The sequence below is a fragment of the Microcaecilia unicolor genome, chromosome 5 (assembly GCF_901765095.1).
Source record: "Microcaecilia unicolor chromosome 5, aMicUni1.1, whole genome shotgun sequence".
Lineage (NCBI taxonomy): Eukaryota > Metazoa > Chordata > Amphibia > Gymnophiona > Siphonopidae > Microcaecilia > Microcaecilia unicolor.
In genome coordinates, this window is record NC_044035.1 from 251,247,741 (window position 1) to 251,267,093 (window position 19,353).

Genomic DNA, 19,353 nt, shown 5'->3' on the forward strand with positions numbered 1-19,353 from the left:
CCTATGCTCCGAGCTGGTGTTAGGGTTTGCAGACCATTGTGGAGGAATGGTGAGCCCTGTCCTTGCATGCTAGCAGGCCCCCATTCCCCCCAACAAAGCAAACCCAAAGACCCCCCAGCGACAAGGGGCTGGAGGTCCAGCAGACCTCCAGTTCCCCCCAATGATCCCCCCCCCCCAGGTTCAGGGAGGGCTGGAGATCCGGTGGGACTCCTAACCATGACTCTCTTGCTCAACACCCTCACTTATCACCCCTACCACTGCAATTTCCCCACCCCTAGCTGTCTGTTCGTCTGTCCAATTTAGATTGTAAGCTCTGTTGAGCAGGGACTGTCTTTTCATGTTAATTTGTACAGCGCTGCGTAAGTCTAGTAGCGCTATAGAAATGTTTAATAGTAGTAGTAGTCTCCAGCCCCCCCAACTCCCCTCAACATTTCCAAAAAAAGTCCCTGGTGGCCCAGTGGGCGACCAACCCCCACCCCCCACCAGCGACAGAGGGGGACCGGAGGTCCGCTGGACCTCCGGTCCCCCCGACACAGTTCAGGGAGGGCTGGATATCTGGTGGGTCTCCAGCCCCCCTTAACCCCCCAGCATTGGCAAGGGTCCCTGGTGGTCCAGTGTCAATCCACCCCCCCCTCCCTACCTTGGGTTGGAGGAGGGAGGTAGCCTGTCTCCCTCCTCTTCCTTCCCAGGATACACTGAGCAGGGCTGGGTGCCGCCATTTTGCGGCGTCGAAGGAAGAGGAGGGAGGCAGGCAGGCATCCTTCTCCTTTCAACACAAAACCCCTATGCCCCAATACTGTCTGTGCTGCATGCTTGTCGTAATTCCATGGATAGTTGATTGCAGGATCATCGAATTCTTCTCAACCCCAGTAAGTTAACAGCAGCCTGGATTATTGATAGACCTTTACATCCTATCCTTTCATTTTCTTTGAGAGGTAGTCCTCTTATGCTGACAGACTCATTTAAGTATTTAGGGGTTACCTTAGATGTTGAATTGTCTTTCTGCTCAAATTTTCTCTGTAGTAAAATCATGTTTTTTTTTTCTGGATGCAATGTATGTATTCAGTCCGTGATTATCTGGACGATGCCTTTTGCGCCACCCTTTTATATGCTCTTGCAACTTCTTGACTCAATTACTGTAAAGTAGATTAAGCTTACAGTCTATCCAGAATACTTGTTAGACTCAGCTGGGTGCAGATTTTGAAAAGCAATACATTCTTTGATTGGAAGCCAGTGCAGTTTTTCACGGAGGGGTTTGGCGCTTTTGAATCACGTTTTTCCAAATATAAGCCTGGTCGCTGTGTTTTGAGTGGTCTGAAGTTTCTTTAAAATTTGTTCTTTACAACCTGCATAAATTCCATTGCAGTAGTCTAAATGGCTTAGTGTCATTGTCTTTTACTAGTCTCTTCTTTCTTCCTCCTATCTTACTTTTCTATCAGCAATGTTGTAGTTCCTTTCCTCCTAATTTGATTTTATTTGATAAACCGCTTTGCTTTCTCCACCATAAAGGTGGTATATCAAATACCTAAGAATAAATGATAAAAAGAAGCAGACTGTAAAAATTTCTCTTCTAGCATAAAGTGAATGAGAGTAAATGCCCGTCAGTCATTATGGTAAAAATAGCTGAGGAGGTTCTATAGGCTGGCAGCTGTACAATATACCACACATGCCTATGAAAGCCTTCCCAGGTCTCTATAAAATTTTCTGGATATCATCATCCACATGAGTGAATATTTGTTTTGTTAGTTCTTTAAGAAATGGATAATACACAAGGCAATAGGGATCATCAGTGTGAATGTCACAGGGATCAATTCTGAGTCCAGGTTTGTTTGTATGATAATTTTCTAAGGTTAACACTGCATGGGTTTAGTAGGAAAGTTTATTTATTTATTTTTAGATTATATAAAGATATGCAACAGAGCTGATTTGTCAACTGGAGTAGAACAAAAATGAGGCTTCATGAAGAGTCTGACAACTGAGATTTACCAGCAAACACTGAAGAAAGCAGTTCATAATGGGGCTCATTTTCAAAAGACAAAAACATTTAAAAAGTGGCATAAAGCAGCATTTGAATATTTTGCTTGCCAAAACATTCAAATCACTATTTTGAAACCCATTTTCTTAACATTTTTTCTATGCTATTCATCTGCAGTGCATTTAAATCACAAGGAGGCATTTTGGGGGCGTGTTAAGGATGGGATTAGGGTGTTCCTAACACTTGGACATTTTTCTGCCATAATGGAACAAAACAAACATGTCCAGGACTAAAACTAAGATATGTTGAGCTAGACCTGTTTTAATAATGCCAAAGTCACAAAAAAGTGCCCTAAATGACCAGATGACCACTGGAGGAATAAAGGAATGAATCCCCTTACTTTTGACCCCCTCCTACCCCCCTCCAAAGATATGAAAAAAACAACACATATCAGCCTCTATGTCAACCTCAGATGTTATGGCCAGTCCTATGAGAGCAGCAAGCAGGAACCTGGGGTAGTCTAGTGCATAGGAGCCAACTTTTCAAAATGATTAGGGGTGCTGAATTTTTTTTTTTTTTTTACAGGTGATGCATTACCCCCTCCCCCTCCCCTCTCCGAGTTCCAGGGTCCTCCTCCCCTCCGAGTTCCAGGGTCCTCCCCCCTCTCTCCCTCCCAGTTCCAGGGTCCCCCCCCCCTCCGAATTTTAAAAGTCATCTTACGTTGTCGGGGTTACGCCGGCAGCAGCAGCAGTGAAAAGCGTGCAGGCTCGGCGCTTCAATTTTGTGTGAGCCTCAAGCAGTGTCAACAGTAAGCACATATAGGCACATGTAAGCATATATTAAGCAGCTTTGCGTGAACATCAAGCAGTTTCAATATTAGGGTGTATGAACATTTATAGACATAAGCATATGTTAAACAGCTTTGTATGAACATCAGGCAATATCAATATTAAGCATGTCTAAGCATATATAAGCAGATATGTGTAAGCCTCAGCAGTATCAGCATTAAGCGTACATTAGGCAATTTTGTGTGAGTAATTAAGCAGTATCAGCATTAAGTAGCGTCAGCATCGATCAGCATGAGCAGTTAAGCGTTGGATCAGGCATTATCAAGCAGTATCAGATGGTTTTGAGCAATATGGACAGCCATATTGGCTCCTTGTGTGTCATTTTCATGCAACCCTACAGGCAGTTTATATACCAGGATGCAAAAATCAGATTGAAGATTCAGTCATCATCTAGATCCACACTAGGGTGCAACTCTATAAAGTGGTGCCTAAATGCAGGCTTAACAAAGCAGCATACTTACCACCAATTCTATAATGGTTGTATGGCACGCCTAACCTGTTATAGAATAGTATTACAAAGCCACTGTGGAATGCTGAAATTTAGGCACAACAGCTTACATCAAATTAAAAGCAGGTGTAAGCCCGCGTGCCTAGGTGCATCTTGCTAGGTGCATAAAACTATTATATAAGGTTGCTAGGTGAAACGCTCATGACATGCCCATGCTCTGCCCATTAGTACAGCCCATTTACTGTTACGCACCATTTTATAACATTTTGTGTTTTACATCATTTATTCTTTCATGTACTTAGCTAAGCTCTGGAACTCTTTCCTTGAGCATGTAGTAACAGCAGTTAGCATATCCGGGTTTAAAAAAGGTTTGGATAAGTTCCTAGAGGAAAAGTCCATAGTCTGCTTCTGAGACAGACACGGGGAAGCCACTGCTTGCCCTGGGATTGGTAGAATGGAATGTTGCTACTATTTAGATTTCTGCCAGGTATTTGTGACCTGGATTGGCCACTTTTGGAAGCAGGATACTGGGCTAGATGGACCATTGGTCTGACCTAGTATTGCTATTCTTATGTTCTAATCATCACTCCAGTTTATTCATGGAACCAACTTCTATTAGAGGTAGGAAAATTACATAGTAACATAGTAGATGACGGCAGAGAAAGACCTGTACGGTCCATCCAGTCTGCCCAACAAGATAAACTCATATATGCTACTTTATGTGTATACCTGACCTTGATTTGTATCTGCCATTTTCAGGGCACAGACTGTAGAAGTCTGCAAAGCACTAGCCCCGCCTCCCACCACCGGTGCTACCACCCAATCTCCGCTAAGCTTCTGAGTATCCATTCCTTCTGAATAGAATTCCTTTATGTGTATATGACGCATTTTTGAATTCTGTTCCCGTTTTCATCGCCACCACCTCCTCCCGCGGGAGGGCATTCCAAGTATTCACCACTCTCTCCGTGAAAAAATACTTCCTGACATTTTTCTTGAGTCTGCCCCCTTCAACCTCATTTCATGTCCTCTAGTTCTACCACCTTCCCATCGCTGGAAAAGGTTCGTTTGCGGATGAATGCCTTTCAAATATTTGAATGTCTGTATCATATCACCCCTGTTTGTTTGTTACATTTGTATCTCCTTTCCTCCAGGGTATACATGTTCAGGTCAGCAAGTCTCTCCTCATATGTCTTGTAACGCAAATCTCATACCATTTTTGTAGCTTTTCTTTGCACCGCTTCAATTCTTTTTACATGCTTAGCAAGATACGGCCTCCAAAACTGTACACAATACTCCAGGTGGGGCCTCACCAACGACTTGTACAGGAGCATCAACACCTCCTTTCTTCTGCTGGTCACACCTCTCTCTATACAGCCTAGCATCCTTCTGGCTACGACCACCGCCTTGTCACACTGTTTCATTGCCTTCAGATCCTCAGATACTTCACCCCAAGATCCCTCTCCCCGTCTGTAAATATCAGACTCTCACCGCCTAACACATATGTCTGTTGTGGATTTCTACTCCTTAAGTGCATCACTTTGCATTTCTTCGCATTGAATTTTAATTCCCAAACCTTAGCAAACTTTACCTTCTAGCCGTTCGGCAATGTCACTCACAAATATATTGAACAGAATTGGCCCCAGAACCGAACCCTGAGGCACTCCACTACTCACCTTTCCTTCATCCGAGTGAATTCCATTAACCACCATGCTCTGGTGTCTGTCTGTCAACCAGTTCCTAATCCAGTTCACCATGTTGGGTCCTATCTTCAGCCTGTCAAGTTTATTCAAGAGCCTCCTGTGGGCAACCGTGTCAAAAGCTTTGCTGAAATCTAAGTAGATTACATCTATAGCACGTCCTTGATTCAATCCTCCGGTCACCCAGTCAAAGAATTCAATCAGATTTGTTTGGCACGATTTATCTTTGGTAAAACCATGTTGTCTTAGATCTTGCAACTTACTGGCTTCCAGGAAAGTCGCTATCCTTTCCTTCAGCATCGCTTCCATTACTTTTCCAATAACTGAAGTGAGGCTTACCGGCCTGTAGTTTCTTGCTTCTTCCCTATCACCACTTTTGTGAAGAGGGACCACATCCGCTCTTCTCCAATCCCATGGAACCTCTCCCGTCTCCAAGGATTTATTAAACAAATCTTTAAGAGGACCCGCCAGAACCTCTCTGAGCTCCCTCAATATCCTGGGGGTGGATCTCATCCGGTCCCATGGCTTTGTCCACCTTTAGATTTTCAAGTTGTTCATACACACTTTCTTCTGTGAACGGTGCTATATCCATTCCATTCTCATATGTACTTTTGCCGGTCAATCATGGTCCTTCTCCAGGATTTTCTTCTGTGAAAACAGAACAAAAGTATCTATTTAGCAAATTTGCTTTTTCTTCATCATTATCTACATAGCGGTTCGCAGCATCTTTCAGTCTCACAATTCCCTTTTTAGTCTTCCTCCTTTCACTAATATACCTGAAGAAATTTTTGGCGACCCTCCTTACATTTCTAGCCATTTGTTCTTCCGCTTTCGCCAGACATATCTCTCTCTTGGCTTCTTTCAGTTTCATCCGGTATTCCTCTCCATGTTCCTCCTCTTGAGTTTTTCTGTATTTCATGAACGCCAACTCTTTAGCCTTTATTTTCTCAGCCACTTGCTTGGAGAACCATATCGGTTTCCTTTTTCTCTTGCTTTTATTTACTCTCCTTACATAAAGGTTTGTGGCTATATTTATAGCTTCTTTCAGCCTGGACCCTGTCCTTCCACTTCTCGTATGTCCTCCCAGCCCATCAGCTCTTTCCTCAGGTATTCCCCCATTTTACTAAAGTCAGCATGCTTGAAATCCAGGACTTTTGAGTTTTGAGTGGCTGCTCTCCACTTCAGCTGTTATATCAAACCAAACTGTTTGATGATCACTGCTGCCCAGGTGGGCACCCACTTGGACATTTGACACACTATCCCCATTTGTGAGCACCAGATCCAGCCTCATTCCCTCCCTCGTGGGTTCCGTCACCATTTGTCTGAGCAGAGCACTTTGAAAAACATCCACAATCTCTCTACTTTTCCGATTCCGCAGATGGAATCTTCCAATCTACATCCGGCAGATTGAAATCTCCCAGCAACAGCACTTCTCTCTTCTTTCCCAACTTTTGAATATCTGTAATCAGATCTTTATCTAGTTCCTCCGATTGTGTCAGAGGTCTGTAGAAAACACCCATGTGGACAGAGGTTCTATCATCTCTTTTTAAGGTGATCCATAACGCTTCTTCCCTTCCCCAGGCCCCTGTCATTTCAGTCGCTGCAATATCATTTCTCACATACAAAGCTACTCCTCCACCTTTTCGACCATCTCTACCCTTCCTAAGAACTGACAGGTGGTTTGGGGCAAGGAAGGGGGGGGGCTCCAGGCATCTTGGCAATAGTGGGTGACATCACCAGACCTGTGGCTGCATTCCCTTGCTGTCTATGGGAAATCCCTATTACAGGAAAGCAACTTCAACTTCTCAGAGAGGATGGTGGAAGAGACTCCTAGTTAAGGAGAAACCAAATAAGAATTCAAGAAAATATGGAATAATCAAAAAGATCTTTTAGTTGCAAGGATGTGAAGGTAAAGCCTTGGACTGGGTAGGTTTTGTAGTATTGCATAAGGAATAGGCCATGTTAGATGCGCCTTGCAGTCCTATATTTATGGTTAAAAAATAATTCTACGTAAATAACTGGTAGATTTCCAGAAGTATCAAATATGGTAAAATGTTAGCAGTTATATTAACCCTTCCCTACTTTTGTTAATGTATATTGTAGGCTTCCAGAAAATCAGTTTCAAAATCTTATTAGATTCAAATTTAGCTTTAAGAACAAGATTAGGGGTCCTTTTACTAAAGCTTAGTGCGCTAACAGAATTAGCATATGCTAAATGATAAGAATCCCATTTTATACTTTATTAGCATTTAGCATGTGCTAATTCTGTTAGTGCACTAAGCTTTAGTAAAAGGGCCCCTCAGTACCTGATCAATTTAAATGTAAAGAAGAACGCAATCCATGAACCCCATATTTCTTATATTTGAGTATATCTAAGAAACATGGCATAATTTTGGACAACTTAATGTTCAAGAATTACGAAACTAAAGGGTTCCATACTATATAATATTGAATGCTGTCTACCGAAACATACTTTTTACCACCTGGGACCAAGGGTAGAAAATATTCAGAATGGACAGCATTGTGACTTTTATTCTTTAAGGTTTCAATAAAAATGTATAACAGAATTTTCAAGTCACTCCATTTTAACAATAATGTTCTTATTTTAAAAGGTCACCCTATTTTCACATAGTATTTAGACTATAACCATTTCCTCATTTAAAGTATGACTACGACATTTAAAAAATGTTTTCAGTCTGTTAAACCAAATTCCCAGTTAGAAGACGTGGAGGGGCATTTTCGATATGACGTCTAAGTCTGACTTTGTTTTTTTATTTCATAATTTTTATTGATTTATATTACTTAAACAGAAATACTACTGTTAACTTAGACCTTCTGCATTAAGGGGTCAGGGCACAGGAAGCTGCAGCAGAACAACAGAGACTCCCGAGGGAGGAGTTCACAGACGAGCACACAACATCTGGCGCCAGCTGCTAGCCCTCCAGCAAGATCTACAGGCATATGAAGCAGAAGCCGCCAGGTCTCAGACCAGCCAACGTCAACCTGAACCCCAGTCATAGGACAGCTGCAACAGCGACCATCTCTGAAGAAGGCAGTGGAAACCTCATAGAGGACGAGGACACAGACCATGCTGCTGCTGCAAGGGGTGTCTCATGGAGGGGGAGGGATGTGTGATGGGGAGGAGGAGTGTGCACAAAGGTGGTGGTGGCAGGGGTTAGTGTGTTGTCCATAATAAGTGATATATACCTTTGCTAAAAATTTGTCTATATCAGTCTTTCCCTCGCTTGGACTCCCAGTTGGAGTGGGTGGGTAGGTAAGGGTGGGCCTCCTCATCATCTTGGTCTTGGGCCTGCTGCTGCACTTCCTGTGACTCCTCTAGAAGGGGCTGTGCTCTGCGTTGGGCCAGCTTATGTAGCATGCAGCAGGCTATGAATATCTTGGCAACTTTTTCTGGGAAATAGAGGAGCTCCCCTCCACAATGGACAAGCCACTGGAACCTGTTCTTGAGCTGTCCAAAGGTGCGCTCTATGATGCCATGTGTGGTCTAATGTCTGTTGTTGCACTCCTCCTCACCCATGGTTTGGGGGTGCACTAGCGGGGTCATGAGCCAGGTCCGCTGTGGGTATCCTCTGTCGCCTGTGAGGGGAAGCAGAATGAGAGACGTGGGTGTGTATAAGCTGGTGTGGGTACTTTGTGGAGGTGGGATGGGACTTGTGGGATATGGGTACAACTGGGGGGGGGGGGGAGGCAGTGCAGAGGGTTTGTGGATGCAGGGGGTAAGGGTTTGGCTGGTGTCTGTTGCGCTTACCTAGGAGCCAGCCACCGGTGATCTCCCCTCGATCAAATCTCCTATAGATTCCTCAATGCTCTATGTATGCATCATGTGTTGAACCTGGGTATCCAAGAGACAAAACCAGGCCTGGGGCAAACACCCCTCCGGGCCTGCTTACTTGTCTCCTCTCCTGTTCCACTCTGCTGCACAGGTCCTTCTTCCTGCCGTGTCCAAACAGGAAGTACTTCACACAGGAGGTGGGACGCAGCAGGAAGAAGGACCTGTGGACGGGACAGCAAATGTGATAGCACGATAACTCTGCTCTGTGGCACATAGGAGAGGCATGCCAGCACCGGGCGGGCCCCTTGGAGGCCGAGCCCTAGGAAAATTCCCCCCCTCCCCCCCATTTGGCGGCCCTTGCTATGCTGTAGAACTGAGCCATGTTGTTCTGCAGGGCCTGGGGAGTAGAGGGGAAGGTGATGTACTCCGAGGTGTGGGTGAGGAAGGCATCAAGAAACTGGGCGAGGCAATTGGAAATGGAGCGTCGGGTAAGGACGGCATTCACTGCTATAACCGACTAGAAACTACTAGTGGCCAGAAAAGCAAGGGAGCCAGTCACCATAGGCGCCCCGTATAAGAGGCTTGGGGAGGCTAAGCCTCCCCAGCCCGCCACTGCCCGCCGTACCTTTAAATATTATATTTTTGCCGGAGTCGCGGGCAGCGCCGGCATTGAACGCATCAGCAGGCTCATCGCGGTTCCAGCAGCCTTCCCTCGCAAGTCGGATGATGGCTCCGCCCTCTTCTGACGTATTTCCTGTTTCTACGAGGGCGGAGCCATCATCCGACTTGCGAGGGAAGGCTGCTGGAACCGCGATGAGCCTGCTGATGCCTTCAATGCCGGCGCTGCTCGCGACTCCAGCAAAAATATAATATTTAAAGGTACGGGGGCGGAGGGGGGGCAGGAAGGAAACGAGGGCAGATGGGAGAGGAGAGGAGGGTTGCTGCACATGGTGGAAGAAGGGAAGAGGAGAGGGCAGGGCAGGGGAGAGGAGGGTTGCTGGACATTGGTGGATGGAGGGAAGGGGAGAGGAGGGTTGCTGGACATTGGTGGATGGAGGAAAGGGGAGAGGAGGGTTGCTGCACATGGTGGAAGAAGGGGCGAGGAGAGGGCACGGGAGAGGAGGGTTGCTGGATATGGGTGGATGGAGGGAAGGGGAGAGGAGGGTTGCTGGATGGGTGGATGGAGGGAAGGGGAAAGGAGGGTTGCTGCACATGATGGAAGAAGGGGAGAGGAGAGGGCAGGGGAGAGGAGGGTTGCTGGACATGGTGGATGAAGGGGAGAGGAGAGGGCAGGGGAGAGGAGGGTTGCTGGACATTGGTGGATTGAGGGAAGGGGAGAGGAGGGTTGCTGCACATTGTGGATGAAGGGGAGAGGAGAGGGCAGGGGAGAGGAGGGTTGCTGGACATGGGTGGATGGAGGAAAGGGGAGAGGAGGGTTGCTGCACATGGTGGAAGAAGGGGAGAGGAGGGTTGCTGCACATGGTGGAAGAAGGGGAGAGGAGAGGGCAGGGGAGAGGAGGGTTGCTGGACATGGGTGGATGGAGGGAAGGGGAAAGGAGGGCTGCTGCACATGGTGGAAGAAGGGGAGAGGAGAGGGCAGGGGAGAGGAGGGTTGCTGCACATGGTGGATGAAGGGGAGAGGAGAGGGCAGGGGAGAGGAGGGTTGCTGGATATGGTGGATGAAGGGGAGAGGAGAGGGCAGGGGAGAGGAGAGTTGCTGGACATGGGTGGATGGAGGGGAGGGGAGAGGAGGGTTGCTGGACATGGAGGGGGAGGGAGGAAGGAGATGAGATGACGGAAAAGGAAGAGAGTAGAAAAACTGCACATGGATGAAGAAAATAGGCAAAAGCTGGATCCACTGGACAGTCAAGTTTTGGGAGGACCCAGCTTTTACTTACGGATGTAGGACAAGAAATGAAGAAGAAAGGCGGAAAGTAAACAAATAAATGGAAAGGAAGCCCTGGAAACGGAGTTAAGAGGACAGATAGCAGCAGAATCGGATACTGGGCCAGCACAATCAGAAAAACAAAGTCACCAGACAACAAAGGTAGAAAAGATCATTTTATTTTCATTATAGTGTTTGGAATACGTCCACTTTGAGAATTAGGTGCTCAACATTAAAAGTTTATATTTATTTACTTATTTATGGCATTTTATCCCACATTAAACATGAATTAGGGTGTTTTGTGGCTCTATACTTATCATAATATTATGATCCCTTGTTTCATATTGTTGACGGTCTGCATTTTCCGTATGGGTGGTATATTGGTGTATTAGGTTCTGCCCAGTGTAATATTTATGGTACAGTAAGGTTCAGAGTGTGTTTTTGCACAAAGTTGTGCATAGTGTTTTGCAGTTGAGAGATTGTGGTTAGTATATGCTTTGAGCAACCACTTTATTCTTTGACATATGATACATAACTAATATCTAAATTTAATAAAAGGTATTGTGACATTTATTTTTTTTCTGTGTGTGATCAGACAATTATGGATTTAAGCTCCACCCCTGGCCCCACCCCTAACCCCGCCCCTTTAGTCTCCCCAAACAGTTGGGCCACCGACCGCCTATGCCAGTCACCTTCAGGCGGTAAGGGATAGCATTGTTCCTACAGGTCCGGGCCAGTAGGAGAGGTCTGAACTGCTCATACAGGTGCTGGATGGTAGCCCAGTCAAACCTGTACCTGGTGAGGCATTGGACACTGCGGACGGGAGTATCTCATGCGGTGTCTTTGCTCCAAACCCTTTTCCACTTCCATCAAACCGTGAGCCACCTGTGTACTTATGTACCAGTGCATACAGTGCATCCATTGCCCACAACCACAAGTGCAAATAACTTACCCAAAACCTCCACCTACTGCACCTGGTGAGTGTAGTGAGTCACTCCAAAAACAGACAGTGCCCAGTACTCACTCTCCCACCACCAGCAAACAGTTCTGACATGCAGACACAGCAGCTACACTTGCTCTCCCAGCACCAGCACTCAATCCTCACACACACCTGTGGCACAGATCACGCACCAACAAACTCTCCTCACACACACACAGAGCAGCAGCATAAAGTACAATGATGAACTGGACAAACAGAGGAATGCTGCAAGACAGAGGACAAGCAGGTAAGGAGGCAGATACAGGAGAAGGGCTGGGTGTTACTGGGGCGGGGGGGGTGGGGGTTGGCAGGTATGGGCAAGGCACCGGAAGGATGGGGAGAGATGGAGAGAAGGAAAGGAGGGAAATGTGAGAGGAACAATGTTCAGATTAGGGCAAACAGACAAATGGTAGCATAGAACTCAGGCACTTTGAACTTACTCTCAAAATATCACTTTCTGCCCTCTCCAACTCCTCAAATTCACAAATGGGTCTAATGATAGTTTTGCTCTTACCATTTATATTAAGTCTAATTGAGGACGCTGTTCTTCCCACCAATGAGAAACCATTTTGCTATCTGTTATGAGTTGGAGACATTCACTCTCTAAGACTGCCCAAGACAAGCCTTTGAAATACTCCCTCTGGAGACGTTCTAATCTGGATGTACTAGCATTTTTTCCCCCTTTTGTTTGATTATATGGCTTGGAGGCTTTTCACTGAGCTATACGGCCATCTGCATTTTAGGCCATTTTTTAGTTTTTCTGTTTTGAAAATGAGCCCCATAATTTAATTTAAATGTACATTCTACAAAGAAAACTAAGATACTACACAGGACTTCTTTTTGTGGTGAGGCGACACAGATTTTATATCCAGGCTGATTTTAATGTTTGCTCAGTTATGTTTTTTGTGTATTGTATTTTTAAATTACGTATGTTGCATTGTGAGCTACCTAGAATTGCAATGATAGTGTGGAATAGAAATTTTTAAAAATAAATACAGACTAATAAATACACCAATGATGATATCTAAGCAAACTTCAATCTAGTGTTTTCCCACTATCAATTTTTTCTAGGACCCTGAAAACCTCAGCGGTGCTACTTGCATATAAGAAGTATTTCAATGCAAAGATTTACAGCACCCACCTTGTCACTGGTTCTCCAAGGGTTCCACCACCCATTTACAAACTGTACTTTACTCTTTCAAATATTTCAAATATTCAAAATATTTGAATATTTGAACATCTGAAATATTTGAAATGTCTGAATATTTGAAAGAGTAAAGTACAGTTTGTAAATGGGTGGTGGAACCCTTGGAGAACCAGTGACGAGGTGGGTGCTGTAAATCTTTGCATTGAAATACTTCTTATATGCAAGTAGCACCGCTGAGGTTTTCAGGGTCCTAGAAAAAATTGATAGTAGGAAAACGCTGGATTGAAGAGTGTTCAAGTGTTCCCACTTAAGGTTTAGCCGCATAGCCAGTACTGATATCTAAGAAAAGACATGCTAGATGTTAAAGGCCACCCTTACCTGTAGATTGTCGCACATCTCCTGGCTGTAAGTTATCCGCTGGATTTCAGTTGGGGAGGCAAGATACAATGCTTGCCCTTTATTGGTGAAGCAAAATGTCCGTGCTATCCTCATATCTGTTACAGGCAAATAATTTACATCCAGCATTGGGCGAAGGCTTGGCAAGCTGGAAAAGTAATTAATGTGCATAAAAGCTAAGTACATGTTAAGAAAATTCATCTAAAATACATATTAAATTATGTAATACTTAACACATAATGCACTTCATATTTTAAAAGTCTTAAATTTTAAAGTTGGCCATTAACCTAGTGATGTGCAAAATATTTAAAAGTAAATTTCAAATTCAATTTGCATTCTCAAATTGTCCTCAGATTCTTAGGGGAAGTTCATTTTATACAGTGGATTTCTTTTTTTTAACTTACTTGATGAAATTCAACACATTTAATATCCACATGTTTCCAAGTTGCTTTGGCCTTTACATAGTTTCTTTACATTTTACAAGATTTATGACCCCAATCAAACTTTACACTTGATATACACCCGCCCCCGCATTCTATAACAGGTTGCCTAAGGTTAGGTGTCAATTATGCATGTAAGTTATAAAATACTAACACTTACATATATAAGTGCGACAATCACACATGTAAATGCTGCTGTTTGCTCAGGGATGTTCTATAACACAGGCGTGAAATTTGCTTAGTGTGTAAATGCAAAAGGGGCATATATTAGGGCAAGCTGGACCCCACATCTATGGGCATAACTTATAGAATATTGTAAGTTATGCCCTAAAGTGCTGCATTTAGGCACACGATATTATGTCTGCTATTGATATGGCATAAGTGGACAGCCTAAATGTTGGCATATAAATGACGACTTACACTAGTATTTTATGACGGAATCTGGGTGCTGCTTCTACTTTTGGCACCTTTTATAGAATTACCCCCCTGGAGTTTAGATCCACAAATGATTCTCACTTGGCTCACATTGCTCACTTACTGATAAATAAACAAGTAGGGAAAGTATGTGGGAAGCTCATGGAATTCTCTTCAAACTTTAAATAGTACATAACATATAACATAACATAATAAATGACATTTAAAATAAATCTGAGAAAACATTTTTTTTCACTCAACATGTAATTAAGCTCTGGAATTTGCTGCAAGAGGATGGTAGGGCCTAGCAAAACTGGGTTTAAAAAAAGTTTGGCTATATTGCTGGAGGAAAAGTCCATAAACCATTATTAAGATAGACTTGGGAAAATCCAGTGCTTATCCCTGGGGATAAGTAATAACTTTAAAACAAACAATAGCAGATTAATCCCACTCAAATATACAACTAATGTGTGTAAGGGGAAAGTCTCATACTGTCACTGAGATATAATGCAATTTGCACCCACAATGTGGGTGAAGCCCTTTTCGTGACTGTTATAATCACAGACAAAACCCCCTCCTTCCAAATGTGTTGCTTATTTAAGCATGTGCTCATATAGTGTCAGTGTTTAAATATTTATTTTGCAATTTTTCACTATTTTATGTACATAATTGTGCTGAAAATGGCAGGCAAGAAGTGGTCACTTATCTTAACGATCTGTCAACTCACTGGACCCCGACAGGTGCCTGTTTCGCTGAAGTTTTGTCAAGGGATCTTGGGTAGTTGCAGACCTGCTGAGAAAAAAAGCCTGTCAGCTATCACATAAGTTGTATCGATAACCAGATTAAAGAGTCTTGGCGGTTTCTCACATCTACTAGACCTCTTCTTAATTTGTGCCGCCACCAAAAGCAAATGGCGTCGTCGTCTTCAATTTGTAAACCGGAAATGACTTAAGTGCACTGAAGGAACTGATGGTGTACACGTGGCAAAAAAGATGGCTCACGTAACATCCCCAATGCAGATATATGTTGAGTCCCCTGGGTTTCAAAGTGTTGAGGCGGTTGATCCAAAATGTTTCCTGCTGCAGCAGTCTTTTATCTATATCTCCTCCTCTACGTGTCAGATAAATGTGATCAATTACCATACATTTCACATCATTTGCTACCTGTGCTGATTGTATACAATGTTGCACCAAAGGGGCTCCGATGTTTTTGGCAGAAATGCATGAGCGATGCTCAGTCATTCTTACATGCAATGATCTACTAGATTTGCCAATATAGATCTTATTGCAGGGACATTTAATTTAATACACTATGTTTGTAGTATGACACATTGTTCGACGTTGTAAGTAGTATGTTCGGCCATTGTGTACAAAATTGGTAACTTGTGTTGTCATCTCACATGTCTTGCAGTTTGATTTATTGCATTTGCAGTGTCCGGGTAACTCAGTAGGTCTGGAGGTCTCATATGCGAGTAGTTGCGCTGGATTGATAAAGGAGGGGCAGTTGTTGTTCTGGACAAAGGGAAGTATATTAAAGAGAATGAATCACAACTGGCAGACAGCACAGCTTATCGGCATTTGGATGATGATCCAACACACAAATTACAGGAAAGGATAAAACAAACTGACACAAGAGGGGCTGGATCAAGACTTTTTGACTTACAAAGAATATTGTTTTCTCAATAATCTCCATCCCACTATTCCGGTGTTATACATATTGCCAAAGATGCACAAAGACATTTCTAACCCACCCAGGAAACCTGTTATGTCCTCCAGTGGGCCTTATTGGAGCCACTGTCTGTGTATGTGGATACATTTCTGAGAGAGTTTGTGATCAACAGTACGTCATATATTAAAGACACTACACATTTCTTACAAATTTTACAAGAAATTGAACTACCAGAAACACCAATTTTGTTGGTAACATTAGACATCAAGTCTTTGTACACCATGATACCCCAGGATGAATTATTAACTGTAATCTGTGATACACTAGAATCAAGATGTTCCTTATGGTTTTGTACACTCACTGGCTAAGTTGGCATCATGTGAGAATTTTTTTCTGTTCCAGGACAAGGTTTTTGTACAAACCTCCGGGGTCGCGATGGGAGCCACATTTGCCCCTACACTGGCAAAGTTGTTTATGACCACATTTGAGAACAAGTGGATAACACAATCTCCCTTTCAGTCCAACATTTTCGTATGTCATCGGTATATAGACGATGTGTTCATGGTATGGCGAAGCAATCAGAATGAGTTGGAAGAATTTGAGAAGTGGTTGAATTCGTGCCATCACAAGATACAATTCACCATGTCCTTCTTTATTTATGTTAATTTATATACCGTATCTTATTGCAACTGCAAAATAGAACGGTTTACATATGTATAAAAACAACTAATGTATACAAATAAACAAACATAGGAATTCCATTCATGACAGGAAAGCACAGCAAATCAGAATAAACTACATAATAAAATCAAAACAAATTAAAAATCTAATATACAGTTAAGCTACCTCTTTTTTTTTTTACCTTATCTCTTATGCTAAGTTCTGTTCTACATAGCTTATAAAGAAGAAGGTTTTCAAAAATTTTCGGAAATGGATATAGGATTTCTCTAATCTGATCTCCTTTGGAAGGCCATTCCAAAGGGAAGGGGACAAATAGATAAAAGCCGATCTCCGTGTAGACTCCCATCTAGCCTTCTTGAGTTTCCAGATCCATTTTCTAGATGTAGAGGTACTGCTGATTCATCAGAAATTTCAGACTAAGGTTTTTACAAAGCCCACGGACAGGAACACCATCCTAGAATTTAGCAGTTGTCATCCCAGAGCTCTACGAGAAAGTTTACCGTTCTCGCAGTTCCTTCGCTTTAGGCGCATTATGTATAGAAAATGGTGAAAAATTGCAAAAAAATATTTAAACACTGACATTATATGAGCACATGCTTAAATAAGCAACACATTTGGAAGGAGGGGGTTTTGTCTATGATTATAACAGTCACGAAAAGGGCTTCACCCACATTGTGGGTGCAAATTGCATTATATCTCTGTGACAGTATGAAACTTTCCCCTTACACACATTAGTTGTATATTTGAGTGAGATTGATCTACTATTGTTTGTTTTGAAGTTATTACTTATCTGAAGTAGACTTGAGTCGTATATGTAATAACAGTATCCCTGGGGATAAGAGACACTGAATCTTTCTTCCATGAGGGATCCTGCCAAGTACTTGAGACCTGGTTTGGTCACTGCTGGAAATATGATGCTGAGCTTGATGGACCTTTGGTCTAACCTAGTATGGCAATTCTTATGTTGTCCATGTCTCTATGCGTGTCTATGTGTATGTCACTAAGAAGGGAGAGGTGGTTTGAACTGAGTGGTTACCAAACATTCTGTTGAGTTGTAAAGACTAAAATATGGGGAAAGAATATGACACATAATTCAAAGAATTCTTTCCACCCCTTCTGTATATTTATCTGTGTTGACTGTGTGTAAGATTGCTGGGGGGGGATTCTGTGTTGCCTCTGTGTGTTTTTCACCAGGAAGAGTTAGGGAAGGGGAATTGAATGAAGCAGTTGCCAAACATTTATTTGTGTCGGAAAGAATAAAAATGAAACCATGTAAAATAATAAATCTAATCATGTAAAATAATAAATCTAACCATTATATAACAACACCTTTTAATGGATGCCCCTCTACAAGTCGTTGGTGAGGCCCCACTTAGAGTATTGTGTTCAGTTTTGGAGGCCGTATCTTCCTAAAGATGTGAAAAGACTGGAAGCGGTTCAAAGAAAAGCTAAAAAAATGGTATGGGATTTGTGTTACAAACCGTACGAGGGGAGACTTGCCGATCTGAACATGTATACCTTGGAGGAAAGGAAAAACAGGGGAGACATGATACAGACGTTCAAATATTTGAAAGGTATTAATCCGCAATCAAATCTTTTCCAGAGATGGGAAGGAGGTAGAACTAGAGGATATGAATTGAAGTTGAAGGAGGTCAGACTAAGGAATAACGTCAGGAAGTATTTTTTCATGGAAAGGGTGGTGGATACATGGAATGCCCCCCGCGCGAGGTGGTGGAGATGAAAACGGTAACGGAATTCAAACATGAGTGGGATAAAGACAAAGGAATCCTGTTTAGAAGGAATGGATCCACAGAATCTTAGCGTGTCTGGCAAGGTTTGCATTTTTGTGGAGGATATCAAAATCTGCAATAGCGTAGAAACCCCGGATGGTGTGGAAAACATGATCCATCCAACTCTTATATTTCCAAGTTACTCGCTTTAACGTCCTCCTTTAATCTCCAACTATGCTCCACCTCCCCCACTCATCAAAATGGTCACTGTCTTGATCTCATCTTCTCCTCCAACTGTTCACCCTCTAGTTTCCTTGCCTCTGATCTTCCCTCCTCTGATCACCATCTTATAACTTTCACACTTAAATCTCCTCCCTCCCAGTCCCGTCCTATCTTATTTAATTTATCTAGGAATCTTCACGATATTGACCCTTCATCTCTATCCTCCCATGTTTCAAACCTCCTCTCTACTGTGGCACCATCCACGTCTGTCAACGAGGCTGTTTCTTCTTACAACAATACTCTATCCTCTGCCTTAGACACTCTTGCACCTTTGATGACCCGCCCTGTAAGGCGTACAAAACCCCAACCTTGGCTGACTTCTAATATCCGCTACCTACGTTCCTGTACCCGCTCCGCCGAACGCCTCTGGCGGAAATCTCGGGCCTTTGCTGATTTCTTACACTTTAAGTTCATGCTGACCTCCTTCCAATCTGCTCTTTCACGTGCCAAACAGGATTATTATATCCAACTGACCAACTCTCTTGGCTCTAATCCTCGACTTCTCTTCACCATATTGAACTCTCTCCTCAAGGTGCCCCCTCCCCCAACTCCCCCTTCATTATCTCCTCAGACCCTTGCTGAATTCTTTCACAACAAGGTTCAAAAGATAAACCTTGCTTTCTCTACCTCACCACCTCTCCCTCCACTAGTCCGTTCCCCTCTCTCTCCTTCCCCTCATTCCCTTTCCTCCTTTCCTGAAGTTACTATTGAGGAAACTACACTTCTTTCTTCCTCAAAATGTACCACCTGTTCCTCTGATCCCATTCCCACCCACCTTCTTAATGCCATCTCTCCTGCTCTTATTCCTTTTATCTGTCACATTCTCAACCTCTCACTTTCCACTGCGACTGTCCCTGCTGCCTTTAAACATGCTGTGGTCACACCTCTCCTTAAGAAGCCTTCACTCGACCCTACTTGTCCCTCTAATTACCGACCCATCTCCCTCCTTCCTTTTCTCTCCAAATTACTT

General features: G+C 43.4%; 1 protein-coding gene across 2 annotated transcripts in view; it reads right to left on the reverse strand.

Moving 5' to 3' along the window:
* The window catches only part of STXBP5L (syntaxin binding protein 5 like), a 663,841-nt gene that overhangs the window by 25,102 nt on the left and 619,386 nt on the right, over positions 1 to 19,353 (reverse strand). For both annotated transcript variants that reach the window (XM_030203985.1, XM_030203984.1), the window contains one exon: positions 13,151 to 13,316. In XM_030203985.1, the coding sequence (XP_030059845.1) occupies positions 13,151 to 13,316 (166 nt within the window). The remainder of the gene's footprint in view (positions 1 to 13,150; positions 13,317 to 19,353) is intronic.